We start from the raw sequence: 26382 nt of genomic DNA, 5'->3' as shown, positions 1-26382 counted from the left end.
TAATACAAAAAACAATTAAAACAACACCTTCCAGGCTTTCCGTAAACTGTGATCTAAGATAACGTAGATCATTTAATCCAGATCACAATTTAAGGCTCCCGTTTCAGGTAAAAATTTTAAATTTGAAACTAAACCTACAAGTCTTTTATTTACCTTACGAATATTGATAATTTTTCGAAAAGCTTTTTCATTAAAACAGTAACGTACTGGAAAATCTCCATGCTATGAGTATCACGAACAATTCTGAATACATGAGAAAAAACATTACGTCATAAGTGAGTGCTCAAAACTCACACGTGCGAGGTTCAAACACGTTGGCAATCCTTATAGCTTGCCCAATGACGTTGAAAGGTTCAAGCCAAGATTCCTGATTAGCTTTTCCAAGAACATCAGCCTTTGGTATAGCTCGATGGGATCAGAAATATACCAGGTATATACCAGAAGATATACCATCACCTAAAAGAATTCAGTTTAGATAGTAAGGAAGTTTTATTTATCAGCATAGATATAAAAAATATTTGAATTAAATAATCAGTACTCATAATTTGGTTACGTTTATGCCATCCTAGTATGGTTCATAATCTGTATTGTGAAAAACTTTTATTATCTTCACGAATATATCAATTCCTTGATATATATATATATATATATATATATATATATATATATATATAAATCCTCACATGTTTTATAAAAACAATAAAAACATAAACAGTTCCCATTAAAAGTAATTGTCGGGCCTCTTTTTTTGAAATCTGATTCAACCGGTGAAATATATTTCGATCTACTAGAAAACACGCTTGAACCGTTAATTTTTCAAATTTTGTAAGATAATCCAGATAAATTTGACAGCTGAAAATGAAGTTTCAACAAGATAGTGCTCCTACACGCTATTACTTTGCAGTATGCTGTTATCTAGATGAGGAATATTCTTGTAGTGGATTTGACGACTCGGTCTAATAGAATGGCCAGCGGATCTAACACCTTTAGAATTGTTGAAGAATGTAGGGCAATTTCCGCTGACACATTTTATCCAGTCCGACAAGAGCTTAGTAGTAGGATGTTTTACTGTAGATGGAGCACATTATTATAATAACTTGTTCTTAAATATTTATTAATTGAAAACGAAACTCAAATTTTGGTATTCATTTATTTTAATCAACAAAAACTTGGTAAATCCAAAAAATATAGTATGTATGAATAGGTATTCTAAATATCATTCGAACTACACATACCATGAGGTGCCATTTAATATTATTTGTTTTCAGTTATCTGGTGACTTACAGTAGTTCATTTCCATGCTCAAAATGTCATCAGTCTAAGTATTACCGTTCAAAAGCAAATACGGGGGAGGGGTATTTTGAGAAGCACCATATAAGTAGTATAACAGTAGTACTAGCATAGCTTTCGTCTCACACAGGAGTAATTGGTGACGATAATCCCGACCACCACTTAAAAGAAGCAACTACACACCCAACACAATCTAAATAAACTTGAACCTCCAAACAGTTCCAAATATATTCTTAAGAATCTGAAAATAGCGTAGAATTCAATTTAAAAAGATTCCACGTGGTTATCTGATGTGCAAAGATCATCATACTACATTTGAATATTATTAATGTTAGTGATTGATACTCTTCATTATCTGAAACTACACAGCAACACATTCAACTTCCAGTCTAGAGGAAATAGTAAATAATCCTACTTAGAGTCATAATATTCCTAAATACCTGGAAGAAACTGATTCAGTTGAATACAGTCAGACACACTGCTGTGTCAGAAATATTTCTATCAACGTAACTTTGGATATTAAATTTTGAATCCTATGAATTTAAAAATTTTTAAAAGAATTAATACAATTCAAATCCACCGAAAATCTTAATTAATTATTTCCCAGACGATGAATACCTAAGTATTCGAAAGCTCTGAAAATATATTAAAGTTAGTCCACTTTGGTGTTTCATTAAGAAACCGCTATATTTCTTTAGATGTAGTGAGCGGTATTAGTTGATTGAAGTGTAATAAATAATTGACGAAAACAATGGGATAGTTCTTTTGTCGGGTTTTTGTCTTGCCGTGACAGCGATTCCATTTTTACGTATGTTTTATTATTAAGCATTAAATTTTCATTATTTTTACTTTCTGGTAACAGATTCTGTTCTAAATTAATAGTAACGGTATGATATTCATAATTAAATTATTCGTTTGAACATTTTAAACAAATCAACATTAAAAGAGGGAAGTACAGAATAATCCAAAATACGTAAATTTAACAGTTATCCAGGGTGTATGGTTTTTATAAATTAAGAGAACCTCGGAAGCATGCGCCCTTTAAAACAGGCATACATGAAGGATCTTGCGTACAGAAATCAATAAAGCTGTGAAATGTGCCTCGGGAAATCAAGGATAATCATTCTAGAAAACCACAAATTTTCACAGAATGCTCTTAAATTTATAAATAAAAGTATTTTGGTGAATTAAACAGTGAAGTCATCATCGATTCGATAATAGGTATTTGAAAGTTTAAAAAAATGATAAGGTTTAAAGACTCTTTGATTGTTCCAATAACACAGTTACCGACATTTCAAAATAATAAACAAATTTTCTTGGGAGTGTGACAAAAGTTAGAAACTCACAAAATGATTCGATTCGCAACCATTATCTTATCATTATTTTTCTTAAAGTGTTGTTATTCACAAAAACCCAACATGGACAATAAAAGACATGACGTTTATGTAGCTGGTTTCTTTCCTTACAGAAAAGGTGTAGAAAATTCGGAGACAGGTAGGAATCTTTTGAATGCATGCAATGTTTCTATTTATGCGTTAACATATGAAAATACTGTAGTATACATCAAAAAATTAGATATTTGAATATATGAGATATACTTGCGATTCTTAAGTATTTTAATGAAATGTGTTCATTTAATAACAATCAGTGTTAATGGCTAGTTATTTATTGTGAAGGAACTAAGAAAACAAATTTATTTCGTTATATAGTAGACATTAAAATTAAATTATATTAAATAATATGTTCAATATGACATCTTCTGCAAATATAAATCTATCGTATTGCTTTGTAGTAATCTCATAACAAATAATTTATTGACATAATTGAAATAAATCTTACATTGCATCCAATAATTTGAAAATATAAATATAATGGGGAGCTTCCAACTTATAATGTGAATATTCCTATCAGCAAGATTTAGCGTTTTAAGCCTAATTTTGGAATTAAAGTTACAACAACAACAGTACCAACCGTTAGTGTTAAAGTGCGAAAGGTTAAATGAATATAATTTTAATATTAATTATTTCTCATACGTCTGATCTTCTTTGAAAACTTCATATCCTCTTCCCACGTCCAATCAGAAATATCTGCTGACCATTATATTTATACATATAGTTAAACAGTTGGTTACTAAAAGTGTTTTATTGTTCAACATATTCTACAATATTTTGCTATCTACACAAAAACTTTTTTTAGGAGGAAATGCATTTAAGCACGAAGTGCTGTTCTCAGAACTTTATCATTTCTCCTACCAACTAAAACCTCCGCCGAACACCAGCCTGGAACAGCTTAACATATTACTTCGGGTTAGGTTCCCTCTTTCGTGTTCCGGACTCGCTCCTCCCTTACTCTCACTTAAATCTTCATCATGATAGTGTCCGCTGACAGCTTGCCGAAGTGCGAATCCAATTCCTCTCTATTCACCTTCCATCGTTCACAGCAGAAAACCGTATGCAGAGCATCATCCTGCAATACCCAATACCAATAGAAATTATGTGAGGTAATATTCAATTTCACCATGGTACCTTCCTTTCCAAGACTGCACGCTTGGTACCTATTAATCGTTTTGTCTACTATCCTCTTTGATCTTGTTCTCAAGAATTTTGCCATTCTTCTATCGTGCGTTAATATTATTTTCTATTCTCAGATGATTTCCAGCAACAGACAAAATAATATTGTTTTTATTGATTACGTATTAGATCAGGTTTTGGCAATTTTTCGATACCTTTATAATGATTACACGTACAAATCCAAAAATCTACTGATAATATTCAGTTTATATCATATTGATTTTATTTTCTCAACACAGTCGATTTTAACGAACTAGAATCGAATATTATTCCTGGACATTTTCTGAAAATCGAGTTATGTATAGGTATACCCTTCACTGTTGAAGTTCTTTTATTTTTGGTTTATAAGATTAAGCCTTCAGTTTTCTATCAAATTGATTTACTTTATTACAGTTTTTTTACTGTTTGTACTCTCTTCATTTCGTTCTTACTTCAGTAGTGTTTTTGCAAACTATTTATTTCGCTCTTGCTCTATTTTTGCGCATTTATATTTTTATGGCTAATATTTTTACATCCTCTTTTTTTATTTTGTTTTTTCTCTTGAGCTTTTTTATAATGCATTGGATCCCTAGCTTTTCTGCTTCGCCATTTGTGGTTTAAAATTCCCGTTTATGTTCTACGGTTAGTAGCATTCGAAGTAATTGAATTTACGTTTTTCGATTGATTTCCTTCAATTATAGTTCTTTTATATATTTAGTATTTTTCCATTCTATTGTTTTATTTGTTGAGATGTAATTCTATGTTGCTACTATTTATTGTTAAATTCTATTTTCGCATATTTAGTATTTTATTTATTTCACGAGTGCTTGGTATTACAATCGCCAATCAACTACTACTGATCTTGAATCTGTCATCCAATATTTTTTCTTTTATATAATTTAATTTGCATCCTTCACTCTCGAAACATTTGCTTTGCTTTTGATTTTCGTTGTTCCTGGGGATCTTGTCTTGGCTGTGTTATTTTGGCGATTTTCTAATTTCGTTCCAGAATTACCTTCTCTGTTTCTGATTTTTCTTTGTATTGGTCTTTTTTGAGTGATTTCTAGCGCTTCAAGTACTCATAGTTTCACTACTTTTCGTATTGTATGTAAACCCAATAGCTAATAACGTATTTTCAGAAGTCATTTGAAAGGTTTTCCACTGAATTGCGAATTTCTGTTCTCTGAAAGTATTGAAAATGTTCAAAAAAATCTTCGTGAAATTTTTTTAGTAATTTTCAATATGATAAAACCAGTATAAATATTTTCTAATGCCATCAGAAACAACGAACTTCCCGTGCAAATGATGTTGAATTGCAATCTGTGAATTGATAAAAATTGCAACTGAACTATCCCAGATAATTGGCTAAAAAGTGGCTCAGCAAGAATAAAGTGTAGATTGTATCTATAAAACTATAGATGGAATAAAAGTATACCAATAAATTCCGTATCTATAGAGATTTTCCTAACGTTCTGCAGCCGTTTTCTTACTTTCATCAAAGCTATCGATTATTATCGGAAATCTTAATTAAGCCTGATCAAAGTTTCAAACCACAATACAAGTTTTAGAAAATGCACGAATTTCGTTCTATTTTTATAAGAGGCTCTCACCATAAGTATAGTCTTGATTTGGTAGCTTTGATGGTCTTTAGCTTATTTTTCTACTGAAGTCAGTTAGGTCCAATCAGTATTTGTAGCTCCAGAATATATTGTTTGCCTTCCAGGTCGTGGAGTGATGCCGAGTGTAAAACTAGCCTTGGATCATGTGAATGAGCATTCTTCTGTTCTGAGAAATTATAGACTGCATATGTGGTGGAACGATACGATGGTAAGGTATTTATTTTCACAGTAAATAAACGAACGAATTTACATTTTAACAGTAAAATAGATAGTCAAAATTACGGTGTGCAACGTCAGAGAAATGTACTGAAAAAGAGATTGGAGGAACAAAAATTAATAAGGTATTGTTACGAACACGTCCACGATATGGGTCCTGGAGCCGGTCCTACCCAATTGTAGTGGAATTCTATTTTATCATTTTGTTTCTTAATTTCCTAGAATTTTTGAGAACTGCGTTTGGATATATAAACGAGTTCGTTTAGCGCAATTGGTTTATAATAAATAGTCATAGTTAATAGAACGAAATAGAAAAGTAACCGAAGGATTTCAATAAATCATATAAGTATTAGTTATAAGTTAATTATTATATAAGTTAGTCAAGTGTAGTGTGAAGTGTTTAAATCAATTGAGAACGTGAAACACAGTGTTTATAAATTCACCCCACCGATAGTAATAGTGTAAATAAATGAGAAAAACATTACAGTATGAACACGTTCCATAGATTGATGAAATAATAGAATTGGGGTAAAAGGAGTACATTTGAAAACAAATTAGATGAGACAATGTGGTTGAGAGAATAAAGGCAAAGATAGTTGTAGAAATATTTTATGTATGAAGAGAAATCCAGATTTTTGAATATATTATGTATATAAAAAAATAAGTAGAATACATACATCAAAGGTCAGTAATATCACATACTTTGTTTCCATTTAAACTTTATTTTATGTAATTCAATACAATTAGTTTTTGAATTTTATGATTGTGCATAGAAAATTACCCCAAACTCACCTTTTCAAGAGAAATTATTGTTATAGAATTAAATTGTTCTCGAAAGTTTAACTTATAAGTAATTTGGAAACGATTATGTGATTGTGATTTTTTATAATAAACAATTAGTTACTTAATCAGAAACTATTGTGCAGAAAAATATAAACTGCCAGAGTTCATAAAAACTCTCCATTAAAAAGTTTGCATGCAAGTCCTTGGAATGCGACCTTAAAACAAGAACTCATGTATAGTGTATAAATTATAGTCAAATACAATATAAATATGTATATATGTATTACCGGAAGTCTTAATTAATTATTATAAGTAAAATTTTATTATTGTTATACATTTATACATATTTATTATATTGTATTTGACCATAATTTAGTCCCAGACGATGAATACATAAGTAATCGAATGCTCGGAAAATATATTAAAGTTAGTCCACTTTGGTGTTTCCTTGCCACGTTCCCAATAAAAAATCACTCCTTATATATACATATATATATATATATATATATATATATATATATATATATATATATATACGTTTCGTTGTGACAATGAAATGTCGATATAAGAGGTCTTTTTACTAACAACCCAAAAAACGAACCAGAATTTTTTATAAAAAATGCACTTCACATAGGAAAGAACTGAAAGAATTATTAAAAAACAAAATAAACCTCTTTTCTGTATTAATGAAAAAACTACATAATTCAAGAATTCAAATTTAAAGTAAGTAAGTAAGAACAACGTTATATTAATTTTATAATTCTGGCTCCTTTAACTGGAAGAGATAGGATAGAAATTCTAATGATTGTAGGTAATAGACTCATGAAATGAAATCATGAAGAAGCATGCGCTTTATTGAACGAAACACATTGTGACAGAATTGCTAGAAGCACTGTAAGCAGAATGATTGCAAAATTTAATAAAACGGAAAGCGTAGAGTTTGATCTAGATTTAGAAGACCAGGAATAAGCGACGATGCAAATTTTGATATTTTGCTGTTATTAGACAAGACAACCCTCACGCAAATACAACAGAAATTGCATTACAACAAAATGTTGGTCAGTCGTTTATAGTAAAGTTTTTAAAGGAAAAGACTGCACCTGTACAAAGTTCAACTGTCAGGAAATGATCCAGATTGACGTTTGCAGTTTTGAAAAATTTTCATGAAGCATATTTAAAAAAATCTAAATATCCTTAATAGTGTAGTATTTTCAAGGAGGCAACGTTTTGTTTAAGTCGTACAGTAAATCGACATAATTTTGACTACTGGACTCGGGATCTTTCGCGGAAATTTGAGAGCTGAGCAATATTTGAAACATCCTCATATAGCAATGCTTCCGGACCTACTTGCAACATTTCCGGGTCCAAATAACAGATAAAACTTAGATCCCGACAATTTAGAAAACTTAATGGAACGAACTAGACATGAATGGGACACAGTTTGAATAATTTCTGTATAAAATAGTTTGGGTTCAGCAGACTTTTAAGTTAATTTAAAAGTCATTTTAAAATTAAGTTTTCTTCGATTTCTTTCATTTTTTTTATGAAGCAGATTTATTTATCAAATAATAGCCTAACTAGCGTCCTATTAAAAAAAATAGTGTTGACATAATAAATCCGCCAAATTTGACATTTTATTTTTTTGACTTTTAACGCAGAATAAAATAAACTCATTGACGAGTTTCCACTTTTTTGTTAAAAATGAACATTGTACTTTTTATGAATTTTGTGCATTACTTTTTCATAACCCTATATAATATCTAGCAATTAATTACCAGGAATGGAAAGCTAGAAGTTTCCACGCAGTAAAAAGCCCGATCTGTGTAAAAAAATCCAGCCCCTGACTAAAAAGATTATATTTACACTTCACTAGCTTCTTAATGAAATTTTTTTCACAATATAACTTTACCTGACGACCGCTTACAGAAGTTCGTTTTTGATCAAATCAGCTGTCAATATATTTCTTTTGTTTTCGTTTGTGTAGTCATGAGTGAAAACATTCTCTTCACATCATGTGGCACATCACAAAAAAAAACACTAACAAAAATGCGCAGGAGATGCCTAAAAATCCGGTCATAAATGAAACCGGGTCGGAGCTCGGGCGGAACGCTTGATTTATTCAGTCAGATAGTAACCCTAACTATATGCGACGTCAAACATTGAAAAGTACACCGCTCTATTTATAAATTGACCCAACTTTCCCGTTTAGTTTTTAAGATATAGAATAATGTACACTAAATACAAATATGATCCTATGAATCCTACACATTGAAATGCACTGTATACAATACACTATTCCAAATGAAGCTTGAGACAATTTTGACTTTCTAGGAACAGTTTATGAGGTCGGGAAGACAGTTGCGGCGGATTTTGAATTTGATTAAGTCCGTTCTCTGTCATCCCATCCTCATTTTTTGTTCAATTCTTCTGTTCAAGAAACCACCTTTCCATATTCCGTGTTAGAAAGGAAGTTAAAACTCGAAACCTAACCAGCTAATTTCCGATGTTGCAGGTGAATGTTTTAGAGTAACTATGAGTATATTGTACGGTTTATGGAAATTAACTTTTATCACAAAGAAAAAGTAGTTAAGCTGGAATTTCTGGACCCATTTACTGTTTACACTACCACTACACCCACAATTATACTGTCTGACGCGCGTTTCTATATCACATTTATTTTCTTCAGAGGCTGAATGTAAACTCAGTTTACCTTCAGCCTCTGAAGACGATAACTTGGTTATCGAAACGTGCGTCAATCAGTGTATTTGTGAGTGTTGGTGAAGTGGTAGTGTAAACAGTATGTTCAGTAAGAAAATGTGGGGATTACATAAATATAAAATAAATGTGTTTTGATATTTAAGGTATCACTGTTATACATGAATATAAGGACATTGATATGAAGAATACAATGTTACTTCTAATATTTAATTTATGTAAAGGTATTAATTTATCAAGAGTATAGACCACACTAATATGGAGTGAAGTTTATAATAATTCAACTCATTAAACCATTACATGCGCATCGTGGCTTTTAGCGTCATAGACATTCAGTCTTTCATCTCATTTGAGCCGGAGGAAGAGAATCATTATTAAGAAATAAGATGTACTATTTCTTTTTCTCGACTGCCTTGAACAGAGAATAGTTTAGGCGTTGCCATGGTAATTACCTGACGGTTATTGATATTTAAAATTTCATAATCGAAAATGATCATCAAAACCGCGAGGAAAGTAACCGATTCATATATTAGAGCTAGTGGCTTTATTTTGATAAAATTAAATATTTCACAATTTATAGAGCGAAATCTAGAATTAATCTACCACATCCGATAGAAGTCCAACAACAACCAAAGACTGGTTATCGTTTTTCAGTTTTGTGGAAGAAAATAATTATATAAATACTAACAATATAATTATTTTTAGTGCAATGCAGCGGTAGGTGTGAAAGCCTTCTTCGATATGATGCACAGTGGTCCCCACAAATTAATGTTATTTGGGGCGGCATGTACTCACGTTACCGATCCAATAGCTAAAGCTTCTAAACATTGGCATTTGACTCAGGTGAATATTTTTTATTTTTCAAAAAATCGCAATTTCAACATTCTCATTGGAGGAGCCAAACGAGTATACTTTATTTATTTTTCTTGTTAGTGTTTTGTCTATGTAATTATAAGCAACATTCCATCAAAAGTCACCCACAATTGAAAGTTACTACCAATAATTCAATTAGGATATTTTAAGGATATATTTGAGATATATGTTTTTAGTTATCTTACGCAGACACCCATCCGATGTTTACCAAAGAAAATTTTCCAAATTTTTTTCGAATAGTGCCGTCTGAAAACGCCTTCAATTCACCAAGACTGTCACTTCTAAAGGAGTTCAATTGGACCAAAGTTGCCACTATATATCAAAATGAACCACGGTATTCTTTAGCACACAACAGGTGAGTTGTTATTATTATGTTGTTGAATATATTGCTTTTATAATATGCATCACACATTATCTCTATCAATAGTTAACGCTTTATACTATAAAATCAGGGCCGGATTAAGATTTATAAGGCCCGGGGCTAAAATAATGACGGGGCCCCCTTAAGGAATTCGAAAACCCGGAAAAATTCACAAAATAATATCAATACGTTAGATTTGTGGTATCAACACATCAAAAAATACAGAATTATTTCCAAATAATGGGGCCCTCTTGGACCTGGGGCCCTGGGCTATAGCCCCCGCAAGCCTTTAGCTTAATCCGGCCCCGTATAAAATATATAGGTTCATCCAGAAGTAAGAATAATATTTAAGTATGTGTTCTCATAACATCCATTGTGTCTCCAAAAAAATATGCCTTTTTTGAGAATATTCATTTGAAATGTTTGAGCAATTATATGAAAATGTTATGGTGATGGAAAATACACCTAAAAAACAGTCTCATAATTATTATAAATTCACCATAGGTATCAGTAGACATACATTTTAATTACTTATCTTAAGTCAATAATTCTTTGATATGAAGTATACTAGCAAGTAATTATGGGGCAGCTTTTTCAACTAGTAGGTCTCATACAATCTTGTGTTGGGATAAATAGTGGCAGGTTTGAACCTGTTCCGATATGTCTCCCTGCTATTATACCACTTTCGTAAGATCGTGGTCACAGTCTGTCATGAAAGTTGGAGTTTGATCATCACATTAGCATCGTTACAAATAGTTCCCATTATGATCATGAAATGTTCAAAATTGTCTAGATATGGTGATAATATAACTGTGAATACTGTTTACAAGTGGTATGACAAATTTAAAACTGGAAATAAGTCATCTAAGGAAACGGTCCGGACGTTCTTCAACTTCAAAAATAGATAAAACAAGTGATCAAACTTTTTCTTTCAAACATTCCATAAATTATTCGAAAGCTTAGTAAACAACTCAAATCTGCGGGCCGTGCAAAGCATTTTAACAGATGAGTGTGTGTAAAATGCTGTAAAACTTTAGGGATGGTTTCAAACCTTCCCAACAAAAGCCTTTCCAAAAGTAGTCAGAAATAAATCACAACAAAGCGAGTGAGTCTTGAGATTGGCCAGATCTTCCGTTTTTCTAGAAATAAATCAACATGTATATTTTCGTATTTCAAATCTTTGAAAATATTCAATATTAGTCATTTAACTGATAAAATTTAAGGGATTACGAGAATTATAGTACTTGTTACAGAACAACTTCATAGAAAATCATGCCAAAGTTATTCATTTATTTTTTATTCAGACATAACGCAGGCATTTGACATGGTTTTAGCATCTTACTGATAAATCGCTACCAAATCACTCACTGGTACCTCAAAGATAACTATTTTCTAATTAAATACCTTGAAAAACACTTTTATTCAAAAGAAACTCCGGAGTTCCACAAGGCAGTGTTCTGGGGCCGCTGCTTTACTTTCTCTTCACGGCTCATCTATCAAATAGTAATGACGTATTAGCAGCCACATTAGTAGACGACACCGCCATATTAGTATCACACAAAGTAAGCTATCTAGGCATGTATCTCAATCGAAATCTGAATTGTCGGGTTCTAATTTCCAAAGTAATCCTCAAGCCTATTTGCTAAGAATTGTTGTAAATGCTCCATGATTTGTGGAAAATTTTGTTATAGTTCGTGATCTTCAAGTGGATTCTGTCAAAGCAGAAATAAAAAACTTATCCATAAGTTGTACAAATTGATCATCATCTCATCTCCAAATAGACTGACATCTACCTCATGGTATAACCAACAGCCCAGCGTAGGCTTTAACGACATGATCCTAATGAATAGATTTTGACTAGTATTTGCGTATTCCCAATAGACAAAACTAGATAATCAAGTTATTAATTTTAGCTCTAGGAGATAGTAATCACTGGACTCCTGTCGAGCGTGTCAACTAAATTGTATTATTACACAATTTATCAATTATAATAATTAATTCAGATTACAAATATATAACGTGTAACGTGTCATTTTTTAACGCAATTATAAAATTGTGGGCTATGAACGCTTTTTTCCCATGTCTATTCATTTCTCCGATAAACTGTCACACTTTTATGGTGGTGATATAATTCAACTAAAGAAGCACGGTGGGTGGAAATCCAACACAGTTACGGAGGGTTACGTAGATGACTCAATAAAAAACAAAATGGATTCCGAAGTGAAAATTTTAACGGGAACAACTAGTTCGACTTCAAGTAACATTGTAAATGTTCACGATCCTACCAACAATCTAATAAGTACTAATACCACTATAGACGATGTTATTTCTATCGTTAAATGTTGCCAATTCAAGTACCAATAAAAATTTTGTCGAATTTTTTAAGCCTACGGACGTAGCAAATTTTTTGTATGAAACTGGTGAATAAAGAAACTTTTTTTCACTCATAGGAATTGCTGCACTCACCTTTCCCCTACTCGTGAAAAAAAGTATTACTTCACTCACTTATGCATAAATAATTGTTAATACTGTCGTTAACATATTTTCTATTATACTAATAACAGTGCCAAAGTATTTTCCCTACCATGGATATAACTTTTTTAATTGTTTTAGGTTGGTAGCTGAGCTAGATGCAATGGGTTATCAGGTTTTAGAAACGCAGAGTTTTACCAACGAAGTAAACACAGCCCTAACTAAGCTCAAAGAGAAAGATACTAGGATTATATTAGGTGTAGTATCAATTTCCATACATTAATTAAAAACAAAAAAAAAAAACGATTCGATGGTAATAATCCGCTTTACTTTATAAATAACTAAATAGTTTTGTCATGCTAGAAGGTTAATCAACATGTATCTGCAACTGATGTAGATACAAGCTGTCAGACGATAGAAAGATGAATTTAGTTCAAAGAGTACAAGAACCTTGCAAATGATTGCTAACTATCCAAATGTTGCTGATTCTACCGTCACACTACGTTATGCTATGCGAAGTTATTGAATTTGAATCAAAACGGAATATGTAATTAGAAATATCGGGAATTTTCTGTTAGTGCAAGTAAAATAAATCCTCTGTGATACCAAAAATAAGGAAAATGAACGGAGGCGAGAATTAATCAGATATAAATTTCAAATTCTGATCAAAATCTACACAGAAAGTCGACCGAAAAAACAAAAAAAGCCGTTGTCGGTTTCTATTCTTCGGAATTCCGCATTTGTTGCGTTTGGTATCTCATAAATAAAAATAATTTTTCCTAAATGTTGAGAAGATTGAATAATGAGATAAAATGTTTTGAAGGATAAAAGTTTTATTTGTCTTATTCACAAAACACTTATCCGCCAATTAACTTAACTATACCCTAAATAACTTCTTAAAACTACTTCTAGATTTTCAGGATACCTTTTTTGTAGACATTTTTGCACTGAAATATATAATAAATAGAAAAGTAAAACAGAAATAGGAAATCATGTAAAACAATTAACCTAGATAGGAATCTTAGTAAGAATGGAAAAGCACGGTGAAAGCAGGGTGAAAGAGGGGTAAATTAATAGAAAGTTAAATGGATAGAAGAAAAGAAAATGAACTGAAGCGGTTGAAAGGGTCCAGTGTAATGGAGAGAAGGAATTCTGTATCTTTTATAGGGGGTATAAAACAAGGGAGAAAATGTTGACGAAATTTAGATAAGGACTCGTATTTTCTTACGGTTTCATTTATTGGCTCAATTATCTTTCAGGTACTTGAAATGTATGATGTGCGTATTAAATCACATGTCACCATTTTCCATTCTAAGTTTCATTTGAAGCCAATTTGTTTACTATGTGAAAAACTGAATATTCTCCGTATTTTAGGTAATTTTGACGAAGTATGGGCTAGAAACATATTTTGTGAAGCTTATAAACTGAAAATGTATGGTAAAAAATACCAATGGATTATAATGGGTACTTACAGTTTTGAATGGTGGAAAAAAAATGACCCTGAATTCAATTGCACCCTAGAAGAGCTTGAAGCTGCATTACAACAAACCATTTTGACTGATCTTCTGCCTTTATCAACAAGTGGAGAAATCACTATATCCGGAATAGTAAGTAGAAAAATAGCTTAATTGTTGTTAAGCAAGAATTAAATATTATTTAGTGAACACAATTGATATTATAGATAATAGCCTATAGCATATCGTCACGCTAGTATTCAGCTTCCATCGAATTTATTCTAACCGTATATCCAACCAGCTCCAATTAAGACGCAGAATATTCTCAACAGTGTCTCGTATTCTTGTATTTCTTTTATTTTTATTTTCTTAATATTAGTATTGGTTACTGTTAATGTTTCAGACCATTATGTTTATACTGGAAGCATTAATTATATTTAAGCAGATTGGAAAACTAGGACACTATAGATATCTTTCCAGAAACTCAACATTAAGTCTAAATACTAAACCATAATTGCATAAATAAAATTTTTTATTATAGACAGCTGATGAGTATAATTCGGAATATGAAACAAGAAGAGGTGAAGAATATTCTCGGTTTCACGGTTACACATACGATGGTATTTGGGCGTTAGCTTTGGCAATTCAAAACGTAGCGCACAAAATAAAATATTTCAGAAGGAATGAGTCTGTTACTGATTTTCGCTACAGAGACCCAATATGGGAAAGACTCTTTTTGGATGCTTTACACAACACTAGTTTTGAAGGTAATCCAGTTTGTATTTCTTCTTTATTTTGTTTTTTGTTTCACATACTAAGGATAGTTACAAATTCCCGGAGTTTCACACGGTTGTACATTAACACAAAGAATTAATTTCACGGTCACTTATCTATGGAATTACTTAAAACTTTCTGTGTTTCATCATCATTCTTCGATTATGAGAAAAAAATATTTTATGATTGAAAAATGACAAAATTGCACTGCGCTGTGAACTATTTCATTACAAACTTAAATTTGAATTAATCTACTTCAAAATAGCTCTCACCTGCTCTGTATTGGTTTTCTTAATGTCAGGAATAATTTCTTTAGGATTTCTCGTTTAGTATATTTTATTTTATGATAAAGTCAAAAGTCGCATGGTGCTAAATTTGGTGAGTAAGCCGGATGTGGTCTAACTGGACGACATAAAAGTCGGGCAGTGAAAGCGACTTGTGGTACAGCGCATTATTATGGTCGAAAAGTAAGACGTCAGCTCAATTCTTATGTCTTTTTCTTAGCAAATCATTTCGCAAAATTTCCACTACATCCTTCTAAAACTGGAAGTTTCCATTTGTTCCCTTTTTATATCATCTATTTTTAAGGTCTCAGCATTTTTATTTATTTCCACTTCTAAATCGCTACACCAATTGTTAATATTTCTCCAAGTTATGACTACATAATCATCATAGATGACTTATCTGGGACTTTTTTTCCAACTCGAAAGAATGTAACATTAATGCAATGTTCAAGATCTTGGTAAAACATCGGTGCTTGTATCAACACGGGAGGGTATGAGACGTACGACATACTTTATAGTTGAAAGTAATTCATTCACTGTATATTTTGGCCTCATTATAAAACTTTAGTATTTTACAAATTAATGTTAATACGGCTATAGTTATGTGTTTAAATAAATACCTATGAAAGTAAATTAAGTCTGACGCTTGTTTAAATAGATTTGTTATCGTAGTGAGAAAATCATGTCGATATATTTGTGGAGAGATATCAGAAACGTGAAAAATTCAACCAGTACTTTAGATAGATATGTTTACAATTAGCTAAATTGTTTAAGAAAAGTGCGTAATCGTATAATACTTCTTTTCAAAAATCTTGGATTTTCCAATAGAACTTTTAAGTTGTCCATCTATTTAACAAGTTTATTAAAAATTCACATTGTTTCGCTTCTTCATGTTACGAAAGATAGTTTCGTAGATTACTAGTGGCCAGGAAATAATAAAATTAAAATTTACAACCTAATTGTCAAAAATGATAGATATTTATTAAAATTTCAGATCAGGTCCTTTTACTTTTTTATGATTATCTAATTCTAAATAATAATTCTAAAGTTGAATGTAAGAGTCGATAAAACAAATCTTTTAGGAGTTACTGGTCCTGTAAGATTTTACGATAACGAGAGAAAAGCAAGTATACTTTTGAAACAATTTCAAGATGGACGTGAAGTAAAAGTGGGAGAGTATAGTGCAGCTACTCAGCACCTAGATCTGACCCTTGGAGAACCACTGAAATGGATCGGAAAGTAAGTAAATGTTTTTGCAAAAAAAATTACCAATTTTATATAAAATCTAGCTATAACTAATATTTGAGGAGAAATGATGCTAAAACAAAAAACGACTCCTACAAGGGAAATTATTTATGTAGAAACTAGTGATGATATAAAATCTTCATCATAATTTAACGATAAAATTTCAGGTATATAGTCATGCAATTAAAACAAGATTAGATAAACAAAAACTGCTAATATTTTTTGTAGTTAAGTTTTATTTTGTTCAACCCTCGTTTTACTAAGCAATCAATCAAGATACTATCGACATATTTGATACCCTCTTTCACGTTTTTATTAACTAGTTACTTTCAGAGTTAATCAAATCATAGTCTCATAAAAAATTGGTTATATTTATAGAGTAAATGATCTGTAAACTTAAATTTAATTGTGACAACTTTCTGTAAAAATTGATACCACACCTACAAATTCGCTTAAGTTGTAGCACTGACCAAAGCAAGTTTGAGTCAGCTCGTCTAAGTCAGAGGTTTTCATTTAAGTCGATCAGCAGTAAGAGAGTATACCACAGGTTCTTAGAGACTTCAAAATGAGATGACTGCGTTCAGTGGTGTTTAGGTGCAAGTGGCACCGATCAATAGCGATTTCATAATGTCTGTGATTTGGATGTGAGTGGACTGTACATCCGATACTTGTAAGAACCCGTTAATGATTCAAAAATTACCATCGCATATAGTTATATGCAGCTTGTCAGTGTTTATGTTGACTACTACTTTCGTATGAGTGCAAAATCAATCTAATTGGAAACAAGAGTCTGAAATGTATGCCAAAACAATAAGGATACTAGTTGGCAGTGAAAACAACTGATTAAGTTTGTTACCAATTAGATCACTTTTCTTCAAAATTCATCATTCAAATCCTACTGACTTTGTTTTTCATTTCATTTCATCAAGAAATAAATAACACATCGTCTTAAATAACGGGAAAGGATCGATTTTTTTGCATGCAAGTGTAATGTATTTGTCAAAAATATCGTTTCCTGGATAGCATCTCTTCTGTACATTCCTCTACTGCAAAGTAGGTCAAAAACGGTTAAAAACCCCTTTTTGCACATCTTTTCATGGATTTTTCCGTTTCATTTCAACTGTTGGGTCTCTCACTGTGCTAGGCTCTAGTAAGACGTTTACCCAATCAGCAAACGACTTGTTGATGGTTGATCTTGCATCCACGGTTGCTACATACTTAATTGTTCACAAAACTTTTTTTAAGAATAATTTGACCTATTATACAACGCACACTTGCACAGCTCACAATTAACTGCTGATCGAACCGACAACTCTACTAAAAATTTCTATTCATTTAAACTGTTTTTCAACGGTGGGGTGGATTTATACATACGTTTATCACTTTCTAAACAATTATCTATTATTAATCTATTTAAATACATAGTTTAGTTATCCCGATGTGTTCGGGATGACATTAGATTATTTACTTACTTCCTCGCTGATAAATAAGCCAGTATCGATACCTAAAAGAATTTCTTGAATAATTGTATTCTAGAAAGTAAACAAATAAAAAGTCCTTCCTAGGAATTGCTTATATAAAAAAATAACGAAATCCGCGCCCATCGCGTTCAACAATTTGTCGATTCTATTGAAATATACAAAAAGAACAGGCTTTACAATCCATGTTATGGACGAATTCGTAACAGTACCTACCTGATGATTATAGAAAAAATATTTCGAATTATTTACTACTATTATTTTCTCAGTATTATTCGATTTAGTATCGGTTTTATTTAAGAATTTCTAGGGATTTATTTTGTCGGTAATGCTGTTCATCTATACTTTAACATAATTCGCTGATTCTAAAAATTAGATTTTATATCTTTTTGAAAATTTTCTTATTTGTGGACCGAAATTATATTATTTCACGTTGCTGTGAATGTTGGATAGCATGATTCATTTTGATACAATGTATCTGCTTGGTTTTTGGTGGAACTCTTTCATTATAAATATTATGAGAATAATTTTTTTAATGAAAAATCACATTTACTTATGGCGAAAGAAAAATTTTTCTTTACCTAAAGAAGTATTGTGTCTGCCAGCCAAATATCTAATCAGTTTGTTATTGTTTTATTCTAGACATCCACCCAAAGATAGAACTTTAGTAATAATAGAACATACCAGGGTAAATAAGACTGTTTACGCCATTTTAGCAACTTTGGCAGTTTGTGGAATAATAATGGCTATAGTTTTCTTGGCATTTAACATCAAATATCGAAATCAAAGATACATTAAAATGTCCAGCCCCCAGCTCAATAATCTCATTATAATTGGATGTATGTTAACCTACACCAGTATAATTTTTCTAGGATTAGATTCGGGATTATCAAGTATAGGTAATAAAAATGTTTTTACAAATATGTGTGAGGGTGGTTATGTGATAAATAGCAAATTTAGTTAATTATATAATGTTTTAATATTTTGAATGACTTTCTCCTGGCAATATTGAGGAATTGCTTCAATTTCAATCAGAACCGGACTTAGGCATGGGCCAACCCGTGCGTGCGCCGGGGGCCCCCGCTGCGGGGGGGCCTCGCGACGAGCCATATGATTGATTTTGAAACATATGAATGCAAGCGAAAAAATACATCCATAGCCAATGTTCAGAATCAACATAAATTCGCTATGTGAATATTTTTAGATATAATGCCATCAAATGCTAGTGGGGAAAGATCGTTTTCAAGGCTCTCCTTAATTAAAGATGACCACCGAACCACAATGACTCAAAAAAAACTAAATCAATATAGCGTATTGTGTATTGAAAATGAGCTACTGAAATCGATTGACTGCACTAGTGTTATTGAAGAATTTGTAGGTAGCAAAATAAGAAAAAATGTTTTCAATTTATGAACGTAATTTTGTACTATTTTTGGTTAGAAATAATGAATAAATTGACTATAATGAAAAATCAACTTGATGTAAGAATTCACGTAAAACGCCCGCCTCACATAGGCCCCTTAAGTATTTTGGCCCGGGGGCCACGATGACTCTAAGTCCGGCTCTGATTTCAATTAATCAGTTATACGGTCAACCCTACTATTGAATAAACTTTTCAGATGCTTTTCCTTACATTTGTACTGCAAGAGCTTGGACTTTAATGGCAGGCTTTTCACTGGCATTCGGAGCAATGTTTAGTAAAACGTGGAGGGTTCATTCTATATTTACAGATGTTAAATTGAATAAAAAGGTAATTAAAGATTACCAGCTATTCATGGTAGTTGGAGTACTTCTTGTTATAGATTTGATAATTATGACAACATGGCAATTCGCTGATCCGTTTTATAGAGATACCAAGCAAATGGAGAGATATGTAAGTATAGAGTATAGGGTTCATTATCATTTCAACTTACAATTTATAAGATAGAATCTCAAGAAACTGCTAAATAACTTTAATACTTTATGTAGAATATTATTCATTTCACAAATACGACTTGTTAATCATAGTTTGAAAGGGGTAATATGAATATATTTTTCAGCTTCATCCTTCTAATGAGGATATTATTATCATCCCCGAAAATGAATATTGCGCTTCGGAATATCAAACTATTTTTGTTGGATCTATCTATGCATATAAGGGGATTTTAATGGTAAATATTTTTATGAAATTCTTATAAAACAATGATATTATGAATTATTTTAATGTGGTTAACTTAACTAAACTAAAGTGTTTTGTTATAAAAACAAAAAAATATATTTTTTAACCTCCGTTTGATCGCCACCTCACATTGAAACAACGTAAAACGTTAGATATACATAGTTGTCCCATTGACTAACGATATAAACCGATCTATTCAGGGCCGGATTAAGATTTATAAGGCCCGGGGCTAAAATAATGACGGGGGCCCCTTAAGGAATTCGAAAACCCGGAAAAATTCACAAAATAATATCAATACGTTAGATTTGAGGTATCAACACATCAAAAAATACAGAATGATTTCCAAATGATGGGGCCCTCTTGGACCTGGGGCCCGGGGCTATAGCCCCCCCAAGCCCCTAGCTTAATCCGGCCCTGGACCTATTGGTTTGTACAACAAAATCAATTATCTTTGGGTACCACATCAAGAATTGTTTTGAAATCCTTTTGTGTAAAATGAAAAATTTCAAAATAATTATATAGTAGAAATAGTTTGATAAGAATTATAATAATAAGAATAATAATTCTTAATACAATACTAAATTTGTGTAATTTTGGTACTCTAGTTGAATAACTATGCCACTTTGAAATTAAAAGTGATACTAGCCTACTAGCATTTTAATAATACAATGAGAGTCAGATTTTTAAAAATTGAATGCAATAAGCCGTTCAACTGAAATGAATACAGCACTTTGAATTTGACAAAAATTATAGATAAAAACGATTTAAATTTTAGATTCGGTTTAAAAAAATTTCTATTAGAACACCTCGAACTTCCATAACAATACTTGGCCCTTTAGTCTTCTGATATCATTAATTATGTAAATTATTCGATAATATTGTTTCATTTCTAGATTTTCGGTGCATTTTTGGCATGGGAAACACGGCACGTGTCGATTCCAGCCCTTAACGATAGTCGTCACGTGGGATTATCGGTCTACAACGTTGCCATAATGTGCATATGTGGTGCTGCTGTTGCTTTAGTACTAGTAGATCACCAAGACGCGATGTTTTTGATTATAGGTAATATTAAATGTAGTACCCAAAATTACCAAATTCCCATGATTTCAGAAAATTTATTACATCTCTTAGAAAATAGCATAATATGTAATAATAAAAATCGACAATCTCCATCAGCTATTTCTTACAAAGATTTACATTTTGATTTCTTCAGGGATATTTTGAACATTAACTTATTGAACTTTAGTGTTCAAAAGTTGGGATGATTCTCTCTTTAAAAATTTCTTGATATTACTGCCATGTTTTGTATTTTCATGCGACATTCTTTGTTTTATCAATAAATTAATACTTTACCTTGCTCAGCTAGTTTTAATTTTTTTCTTTGTTGAATCTCAATCTTGATGTTTTTAGACCCAACGATCAATAAAGTTTTTGTTTTTACTTTTTAGGACTTCCGATTAAACATTTGCATAATCATATTTCCACGATTTGTATGCCGAAATTTATTCATTTTCACAAATTTATAACAATTCAATTGTTTAGTTATTGTCGAATTCATCCGTCAATTAGGACATTTAGAATTTTATTTGTCACAATATTAATCTGTATTAATGAAAAGGTTGTGGCTGCAGTCAGCACCTAATGAGGCGATTGCCGCGATGAAAATGGAATTGCATTGGTGTTTGAACTGAACTATACAATTAACCTGCGGTTACTAATATATATTTTTTATAGGAGTATTTGTGATGTTCTGTACGACAGCCACCCTATGGTTAGTATTTGTACCAAAATTACTGGAGTTGAGAAGAAACCCTGCTGGATCAATCGATAAAAGATTTCGTCCTACACTTAGACCGATGTCAAAAACTCGACGAGATTCTAGTGTTTCTGAGCTAGAGACAAAAATTAAAGATGTAAAAAGTTTAAACTCAAAATACAGGAAAACGCTTCTGGACAAAGAATCAGAATTACAGGTTTGCCAATGAATATAAATAACTACTATTGTAATAGAAATCCATTTCTGGATGGGGTGGATCACATTTAAACAGTGAATTGAACGTCGTAATTAATCCCCATATCTTGGGAGAAATCTTATTAAATTTTTTTTAAATATCCTTTCAATCTTTTACTCGATTGTTTAAGCTTAAGTGAAATTTAAATGCCTATGTTTACTTGATATTCTTTTCAAATTTATGTTATTCTAGTAATATTATGTGATGATCTTTCAAACAGTATACATGTCTATCCAGAAACGGACTTGTTTATGCTTCCCCAGTATAATCTTAAAATTGAGCTACTAGAAAATTTTGTTGAATTTCATCTATAGGAAATTATACATTCAACTTTTCCAAGAATTCTAGTATATAGTATATATCAATGCAATGATGCATTTAATGATAAACAAATGCTAAATCGTAGAATAACACCCTTTAATATGAAATGTGATGATGAATAATATTCACATAATTTCCCTTAACGGCATTTGTTATTAACTGGATTGTTACATTACAGATGCTCATAAGACGATTAGGAAACGAAGCTAAAGACATTTTAGATTCTAGAGCAGATTCAATAAGTGAAACTAATAGATTATCTGTACCCCTATTAAGGAAAGAGCCACCAAGTGCAACTGAAACCAGCGACTTGACCTCACTGTGTAGTCTAAGCTCTCAAGATTATGCTACTCTTCAACGTAGCGATAGTCAAAAGTAAGTTATAAGATGTAAACTAATATTCGGATATGTTTGTAATTGTGTTATCCTTACCAAATGAGGAAATCCTTATTTAGTTGTACCATAAACAATATTTCTACTTTCAAAACATTTCAAATTCTGAGAGACTAATATTAACATTTATATTCAAAGCACTCTCAGTTTCTATAGCACAACCAAAAGAAAACTCAGTTTCTGTGTAGTAATTACTTCACCCATTTAAGAATTTATAAAATATATTTGATATAATGATTGATAATCAAATTATACGAATTTGTATTGAATATATGTACCCTTTAATATATGTAGTATCTTATTAATGGAAACATCAGCTTCTTAAAGCCATATAAAATCAGGAGCTTTCTTACTTGAAATTATTTACAGTTAAGATAGTTATATCATTTTACAGAAGAAGAAAACTGGATAACGAATCTCCAAAACGGACAAAATCTCTTCAAGATACTCCTCTGCCTTCAGAACCTCAACTAGAACAACAAAAACAACTAAATGGAACTATAAACCAAAGTAGTGAATCCACTAATAATTTTACTGCAGTTAACGATACTCCAAAACCTGAAACAGATAAACCTTGTAATTATCAACAAGTAGAATCTACGAAGGAAAATGAAAGGATACAGACTCCTACATATGAGAGAAAGTGAGTATAGATATTTACTTCCACAACGTCCATAGAAATGAAGTAATCATTGGATATTTTCTGAATCTTTGTAGCTTAGCACATAGTACCTTAAAAGAAATTTTCCAAGTTCTGAATCCATTACTATCAAATTTTATCAAAAAGAGGTGTTTTTCTAGATTGAAATAATTGAAAAACATAAAATGTTAAAGATATTATTTGCTCAAATTACAGAGAATCAAAATGTTTCGAGTCTGAAACAACAGTAGTAAGGAGAAGATCAAGTGTAAAACCAGAATATCTGCAAGATCGAGAGGAAAAAAAAAATTACAAATGTGGAATTCCAAGTATACGAACAACACCAAAGAAAAAAACAGATTATGGAACCCATGTGGTTACCAAAAGTGAACTTTGGGATACTGGTAGCCAACATAGATGCATGAAAAGCCATCAAAAGAGTAGTAGAGTTAGTTTACCTCAAGAAGATGGTAAGTCTTGATATAAAAATTATTGTATGATGGAAACATATATCAACTTCAACAATGGAAATTCTTTGTTGCCATAAATTTCAATTTAGTTGCTTATTCAACAGCTTCTATTGGTGTGTAGACTATAATAAGTGTTTATTTTCAGATGACAACATGCACATGCACAGAACAGTTTCAGAACGAAATCGCTATTCTTCACCAAAAGAAAAACGAGAAACGTCACCGATTCCAAAAGATCAACAAGAACAACAGCGGTTACCCACCAATATATATAATCAACAATGTAACAAGTTGGGATATTTCCAGAGTACACCGAATGTACATTCATTAAAGAATACAACTCATACACCTAAAAGGGATAAATCAATGTGTAATGCAAATTCGGAAAGTGAACTTTTAGATCGAGAAATACTACCTATTTTCCAAAAATTACTCACAGAACGAAATAAAAGCCAACAAAATATAGACTATTCATTTGGTAGATCATGTCCAAATATTTCTATTAAGTGTGATATTGTTGAATATTTGTAAAATAAGTAGCCAGAGACCTATTTTTGTCTAGAGTAAGGAGCAAAGAAACAGATTTTCCACTTTTATGTATATCATTCCAGTAATCAAGTTCTAGTTCACAATAGAAAAACATCTTAGTGTACTGCTGACAAAAATTTCTCTTTTTACTTAATTCAGAACAATCCAATTAATATCCATGGAACTTTCATTTCCACCTCCTTTAGATATTAGTTATTACTTTTGTTAAGCTCATTTGTTTCTAGCTTCCCACAATATAATCAAAATAGAGAATATATATTCCATGCAAAATTTATTTTAACACAATACAGTTATGTACCTGTCTATACTAGATGAAAAGCATACAGTACAAAAACAAATATTCCTATATATGTATGTATGAAAAAAATCAGCAAGAATCAGGCTAACTCATAATTGATTCATGAATCTATATTTCAAAAATATGGGTCATTTAGTGTCCGGGATAATACACTGAAACATGAAAAATATACTAAAGAATTTTAAATATTTACATAAATGATATCTGAAAGCACCATACTCCAAAGTTCTATATGTTAAGCAAGTAAATTTTTTTTCATTTCAAGAGATTTTAGAACAAAAACAAACTTTTCACAAAAATATTAACTGGTCTCTCTTTTGAACTGAATCCATTCAAAAATCTCATACAGCACATATGTTAGTTAACAATTATTAAAAACCTTGTAAAGATTATTTAGTTGAATGTATGAATAAAAATAAAAGCCTACTTATATATTTTTATTTCAAACTAAATAACTAATTTCCTGACTCCTATTCCATAATTTCATTCTATGCTGTATGTTACTTACGTTCAAACCAGAAACGATGCTGGCGATATTACAGAAAAACCCTCTAGGAATACTCTATTTGTTATTTGCAAATTTATTTTCATCCTATTCATATGCACTGAAATCAACTTGTTCAAATTCCTTTGCACTGAGCACTTCCCCATTCAAATATTTTAACGGATCTAATTATATCTATTTGGAATGACTATTCGTTATATCCATTATATAGTCATTTTCAGAGTTGTTTATCAGCCCATAATTGACCAGAGAAAGACCTATTCTGAAAATTTATACAAATAAATTTATTCTTTATACGCCATTTCTTATTTTACAGAACATTGCACATTCGGTACACATATTATACATCCTCTTCAGTAAATCTTCTCATTTTAGAGTTAACATCTTCATATTTTTTTTCGGGCACTACCAAAGGTTTAACTAGACTATTTCCAAAATGCAAAATAAAAGCCGCACCTACTAGAGCACCAACAAGACCAGCTTTACGTGAAAACTGCAAAGCCATTGTAAATAAGATATAATTATTGTGCAGAACTTGTTATATAATTTTCACTTTATCCTGATTCTATTATGGAATTTAGGACTCCATTGTGTCATCAAGCTTGTATCCATAGATAAACGCACAGAACATATCCTCGAGTATATAATCTTAGACATATCCTAAGATTGGTTATGGATTGTGGAAAAAAGAGAGTCATAGATGGTGCGTAGAGGTAAAAAGAGCAATTTGTGTGTATAAAAAAGTGTCCATAAAAATGTGTTAAATAAGTATAGCGCTACATTAGCATTAGGGTCAATTTTAAAGGAAGTGCCAAATTTTATTTACGCCCGGAACAACTATTCACACTTTTGTACGGCACAAGTTGTTGAAATTTTCAATAATGAACTATGATATTAAAATTTTTAACTTCACAGAGTTCGAT

At 31.3% G+C, this 26382-nt stretch overlaps 1 protein-coding gene and 1 long non-coding RNA gene across 6 annotated transcripts; one reads left to right on the top strand and one right to left on the bottom strand.

Moving 5' to 3' along the window:
• The first annotated feature begins 2041 nt into the window (after window positions 1–2041).
• Window positions 2042–24764, top strand: LOC130451677 (gamma-aminobutyric acid type B receptor subunit 2). 3 transcript variants are annotated; one of them, XM_056790853.1, is made up of 17 exons: window positions 2042–2098; window positions 5563–5666; window positions 9878–10015; window positions 10222–10400; window positions 13020–13135; window positions 14253–14485; window positions 14874–15099; window positions 16473–16629; window positions 18756–19012; window positions 19733–19986; window positions 20153–20263; window positions 21165–21333; window positions 22006–22244; window positions 22783–22979; window positions 23392–23640; window positions 23854–24107; window positions 24253–24764. In XM_056790853.1, the coding sequence occupies exons 2-17, from the start codon at window positions 5574–5576 to the stop codon at window positions 24636–24638; spliced, it is 3258 nt and encodes a 1085-aa protein (XP_056646831.1). In that variant the 5' UTR covers window positions 2042–2098; window positions 5563–5573; the 3' UTR covers window positions 24639–24764. The 3 variants fall into 3 exon arrangements, with proteins under 3 accessions (XP_056646831.1, XP_056646830.1, XP_056646832.1); XM_056790852.1 differs by lacking the exon at window positions 2042–2098 and adding an exon at window positions 2365–2784; XM_056790854.1 differs by lacking the exons at window positions 2042–2098; window positions 20153–20263; window positions 21165–21333; window positions 22006–22244 and adding an exon at window positions 2377–2784.
• LOC130451679 (uncharacterized) lies at window positions 23256–26071 on the bottom strand. Of its 3 annotated transcripts, XR_008910778.1 has the most exons (3): window positions 25774–26071; window positions 25463–25721; window positions 23256–23555 (listed from the first exon to the last, which is right to left on the bottom strand). It is a non-coding gene; the product is annotated as an uncharacterized LOC130451679 (long non-coding RNA). The 3 variants fall into 3 exon arrangements; XR_008910776.1 differs by lacking the exon at window positions 23256–23555 and having other exon boundaries at window positions 24911–25721; window positions 25774–26028; XR_008910777.1 differs by lacking the exon at window positions 23256–23555 and having other exon boundaries at window positions 24911–25716; window positions 25774–26028.
• Window positions 26072–26382: the final 311 nt, after the last annotated feature.

The sequence above is a fragment of the Diorhabda sublineata genome, chromosome X (genome assembly GCF_026230105.1).
Source record: "Diorhabda sublineata isolate icDioSubl1.1 chromosome X, icDioSubl1.1, whole genome shotgun sequence".
Classification (NCBI taxonomy): domain Eukaryota; kingdom Metazoa; phylum Arthropoda; class Insecta; order Coleoptera; family Chrysomelidae; genus Diorhabda; species Diorhabda sublineata.
The sequence above is the reverse complement of the archived record's forward strand: the minus strand, read 5'-3'. Positions and strand labels throughout refer to the sequence as shown.